Source organism: Cebus imitator, unplaced genomic scaffold (genome assembly GCF_001604975.1).
Source record: "Cebus imitator isolate Cc_AM_T3 unplaced genomic scaffold, Cebus_imitator-1.0 Scaffold489, whole genome shotgun sequence".
In the NCBI taxonomy this organism is placed as follows: Eukaryota; Metazoa; Chordata; class Mammalia; order Primates; family Cebidae; genus Cebus; species Cebus imitator.
In genome coordinates this window covers 435,237-440,063 of record NW_016107804.1, presented here as the reverse complement: position 1 = coordinate 440,063, position 4,827 = coordinate 435,237, and the positions used below count along the sequence as shown (strand labels likewise).

General features: G+C 42.3%; 1 protein-coding gene across 1 annotated transcript; it reads left to right on the top strand.

Annotated features, from left to right (window-relative positions):
* Positions 1-1,847: 1,847 nt before the first annotated feature.
* On the top strand, positions 1,848-4,827 carry GPR151 (G protein-coupled receptor 151). The gene has a single exon (XM_017513232.2). The coding sequence runs from the start codon at positions 2,459-2,461 to the stop codon at positions 4,022-4,024; it is 1,566 nt and encodes a 521-aa protein (XP_017368721.1). The 5' UTR covers positions 1,848-2,458; the 3' UTR covers positions 4,025-4,827.

Below are 4,827 nucleotides of genomic sequence, written 5' to 3'. Positions count from 1 at the left end.
TACTCTGCTCCCTCCCCCATTTCCTTCCCCATAAGATGGAGTGGACCTCTTCACACCCATGCTGTTGAGACTTAAGGATATTTCATCCTTAAGTTGTTACTGGGAGTTACTGTGCCTTGCTGGCATAAGGTATTGTCCCAATTTACAGCTAGTGCTCGACTTATGACCATGATTGGGTCCGACAGACCAGTTGTAACATGATTTGGTCGTAAGTTGAGTAGGCTATATGTACAGTACTGTGAAATGATGTTATAAAAATCTTTAAGTCATATTTTATCATAATTTTCTTTATTATTATATATCATGATTTTCTTTGTTCATTTTATGGCATTGTATCATCTCTACACCATTTTGTTTCTTATTTTTACATTCGTCAGGTTTACGTAAAACACTGCATTACCAGTGCAACTGGTTTAATATTTGCAAAACATACAAAATTACAAAATACAGGTGCATACAAAAATACAAAATACAGGTGTAAAAAATACCATAGGAAACATTTTCCCAATTGCAAAACATATCAAAATATATAAACATGTACGAAACATTTTATTGGCCGCTGGTGCTTGGCTGCGGATCGTTGATTCGTCATCTGAGGCAGCAGTTGGGGTTACCGGAGTTGGTTTTTTCATAAACATGGTGAGCTTTGTCTGAATTGTATGTTTCTTTTTTTCTTCATAAATTTCACTATACGGACAAAACACATCGTGCGCCATCCGTTCAATCCTTGCAAATCGTTTGATGTTTGGGTCCATTGCTTCAAAATGTATAAGAAGTTTATTGGGAGGGGTTTGATGAAAAATATCCAAATCGCAAAACACAAATTGCTGTACCGAGTCTGGGATAACAGTTGAAATGGTGCACGCGGAGATGGTAGTGCTGCCGGAAGCTGGTCCGCACTGTCGTACGCCCAGCTGGGCAACGTTTGCACTACCAGACACGGAGCAGTCGTGGCTAGCGATTGTGGTCGTAAAGTCGAATGGTCGTAAGTTGCATAGGTCGTAAGTCAATCAATACCTATACTGTTCCATAGGAACGACTGCTTTCCAGAGGTAAAAGGAAGGAAAGCAAAAGGAAACAGAATTGGAAACAAAGAAACCCAACACCACTGACTGCTGTCCCAGTAGTTTTATTGTAGTACTTATGTAGAGTTCTAGAACACTGAGACAATTTTTAAATGTCAGACTTGTCCTTACTTGCAAAAAACTGGTGAAAGCATAGTGCCAGAATCCAGAGATCCAAATGCAGCAGGATACTCTCCTCTATATCATGTTTTAGCCTTTCTGTCTAGCCACACTCAATGTAGCATGTATCTTCAAATTAATCCCACAAACCCCATTCTCTGAACGTTTCGAGCTCCTCTAATCCCCCCAGAGTATCCATTGCCTACTTTTAAATTTCAGGACTAGTTCCACCAACTCATCTTATCTGAGAACTTTTATTTCTAGAGACAGTATCACTCTGTCACGCAGGTTGGAGTGCAGCAGCACAATGATAGCTCACTGCAACCTCGAACTCCTGGGCTTTAAGCAACCCTCCCACCTCAGCTTCCTGAGTAGCTAGGACTACAAGTGTACACCATCATGCCTGGCTTTGTTTGGTTTTGTTGGGTTGGGTAGAGGTGGGCGCAGGGGGTCTCACTTTGTTGCCCAGGCTGGTCTTGAATTTCTGGCCTTAAAGCAATCCTCCCACCTCCACCTCCCCAAATTCTCGAATTACTGTATAGGCATGAGCCAGCGTGACCAGCCCAAATTTTTTTTACCAACTTTAAAATATAATTTATATATATATATATATATCTTAAATGCCTTCCACATAGAAATTGTTGATTTTTCTTTCATTTCTCTTGTCTTGGTAAATCCTCTAGGAATGCTCTCTGAAAAGCAGCTTAATTCATCATGCAGTTGCCTTCATCACCATCACTTGTTGAAGTCTTTTTAGGATGTAAAGCAGTTCTAATTTGGAGATCTAAAATTACCTCTAAAAACTCACAATTGACTAAACTTAGAGTCATCCATAATTAGATTTTTTTAAAATAGGACTTCTTTCCAACTTTTTTTCATTATCCAGCTGTGTTTGATCTCAGCCAGCTGTTGATGGGACTGAGGTGGTTGCAAGAGTTGGGGAAAAGAAGAGGAAGCTCATCTCTGCAGAGTGGGTGGGGGAAGCAACAATTCTCAGTTTAAAACAGTGGTTCTCAAAGTGTGGTCTCCCAACCTGCAGCATCAAAGTCTCGTGGGAACTTGTTAGAAATAATTTCTTGGACCCTACTTCAGACTCACTGAATCAGGCTATCAGGCGAAGTTCAAAGAACTTGGTTCAGATGAAGTGTTCACTAAATTAAAGACTGCAATCAAGATTTTAGGAACACATGGTTGAAAATAATTGCTTTGACCGGCTCTAGTGACCCCCAGGAACATAACACCACTTACATGTATGTTTTCTTCATTCATCATTTATGGGTATATTTGTATTACTCCACAGGGCTGACGATTTGGTATTAGACTTGCTAATGAGTAGCAGCCATGTGCTCCTGCTGCCTGACAGTCAGTACTGTCACAAGCATATTGTACACAGCAGAGAAGAGCTTAACAGCCAGCCTCCTTCCACGTTCTGCTCTCAGGAAGTAAGCAAGGGGAGGATCCAGTGGTGTCATTTGACACTGACGACAGAGTACTTATTTCCTATGCAAAAGAGCCCAGGAAGCAAGACAAACCTAAATAAGAAGCTAACTTCTGTAAGGAGAAACTGGATGGAAAGGGTGATGCTGGCTGCTGCCTTTGCAGACTCTAACTCCAGCAGCATGAACACGTCCTTTGCTCACCTCCACTTTGCCGGAGGGTACCTGCCCTCTGATTCCGAGGACTGGAGAACTATCATCCCAGCTGTCTTGGTGGCTGTCTGCCTGGTGGGCTTCGTGGGAAACCTGTGTGTGACTGGCATCCTCCTTCACAATGCTTGGAAGGGAAAGCCATCCATGATCCACTCCTTGATTCTGAATCTCAGTCTGGCTGATCTCTCCCTCCTGCTGTTTTCTGCACCTGTCCGAGCTACAGCATACTCCAAAAGTGTTTGGGATCTAGGCTGGTTTGTCTGCAAGTCCTCTGACTGGTTCATCCACACATGCATGGCAGCCAAGAGCCTGACAATCGTTGTGGTGGCCAAAGTATGCTTCATGTACGCAAGTGACCCAGCCAAGCAAGTGAGTATTCACAACTGCACCATCTGGTCAGTGCTGGTGGCCATCTGGACTGTGGCTAGCCTGTTACCCCTGCCGGAATTGTTCTTTAGCACCATCAGGCATCATGCAGGTGTGGAGATGTGCCTCGTGGATGTACCAGCCGTGGCCAAAGAATTTATGTCGATGTTTGGTAAGCTCTACCCACTCCTGGCATTTGGCCTTCCATTACTTTTTGCCAGCTTTTATTTCTGGAGAGCTTATGGCCAATGTAAAAAACGAGGAACTAAGACTCAAAATCTTAGAAACCAGATACGCTCAAAGCAGGTCACAGTGATGCTGCTGAGCATTGCCAATACGTCTGCTCTCCTGTGGCTCCCTGAGTGGGTAGCTTGGCTATGGGTATGGCATCTGAAGGCTGCAGGTCCGGCCCCACCGCAAGGTTTCATAGCCCTGTCTCAAGTCCTGATGTTTTCCATCTCATCAGCAAATCCTCTCATTTTTCTTGTGATGTCGGAGGAGTTCAGAGAAGGCTTGAAAGGCTTATGGAAATGGATGATAACCAAAAAACCTCCAACTGTCTCAGCGTCTCAGGAAACACCAGCTGGCAACTCAGAGGGCCTTCCTGACAAGGTTCCATCTCCAGAGTCCCCAGCATCCACACCAGAAAAAGAGAAACCCAGCTCTCCCTCCTCTGGCAAAGGGAAAGCTGAGAAGGCAGAGATTCCCATCCTTCCTGATGTAGAGCAGTTTTGGCATGAGAGAGACACAGTCCCTTCTGTACAGGACAATGACCCTATCCCCTGGGAACATGAAGATCAAGAGACAGGGGAATGTGTTAAATAGATTTAAGTTTCAAAGCAAAACAAATTGTGATTATTGTATTTACTTGTACTGCTGCTTATCAGTATTGCTGCCTTTACAAACTGTGATAAAATTATTACCATTAGGAATTACAAAAATACTTCACAATCTACACCTACCAAACATGCAACGTGGTAAGTAGAGAACCATGTTAGAAGTAAGAATTGTTTCAGAGTTAGAACTCGGGTTCCCACAGTATTTAAGTAGTACCGTGTAAAGATGCTGCTGTCAAAGTGATTAGACAGTGCAGCTATTCTGTCACTTGTTCACAATGATTTTACTAGGTACCCCTTAGGACCAGCCCTGTAGTGGACTGGCTGGAGTCTCAAGTAGAGGTTCTCTCTGTCAAAGGCTGAGCCCCTTTACCTTCAGTTTCATCTTGAACCTACTGGTCCTAATTTCACCTGCCAAATTGTGTTTCACATAACCAAAGCTCAAAATCTACTTTCACTTGAGATTTTTAACACATTAATGATAAATTTTAATGAGTCATCTTCATTTGTTTAATAAATGCTAATTTACTTGATGAAAGTCCATATCATTATGTTTGTGACGGGTCAAAGAAAACGAAACAGAACCTTATTCCAATTCTGGACTAATTTCAAGCCATGGCTGGTTTTGGCTAAGTTTAAATAAATTCAAACTTATATGAAAGTCTGCTTCAATGAACTTTTTAAAGCTACCTGAATGAGTCTTCAGTTTCAAAGTCTGAGAATTTTAGCAGCTTTCCAATGGCATTCAATAGTCTGACATGGGAAAAAAAAAAAAAAAAAAAAAAAAAAAAA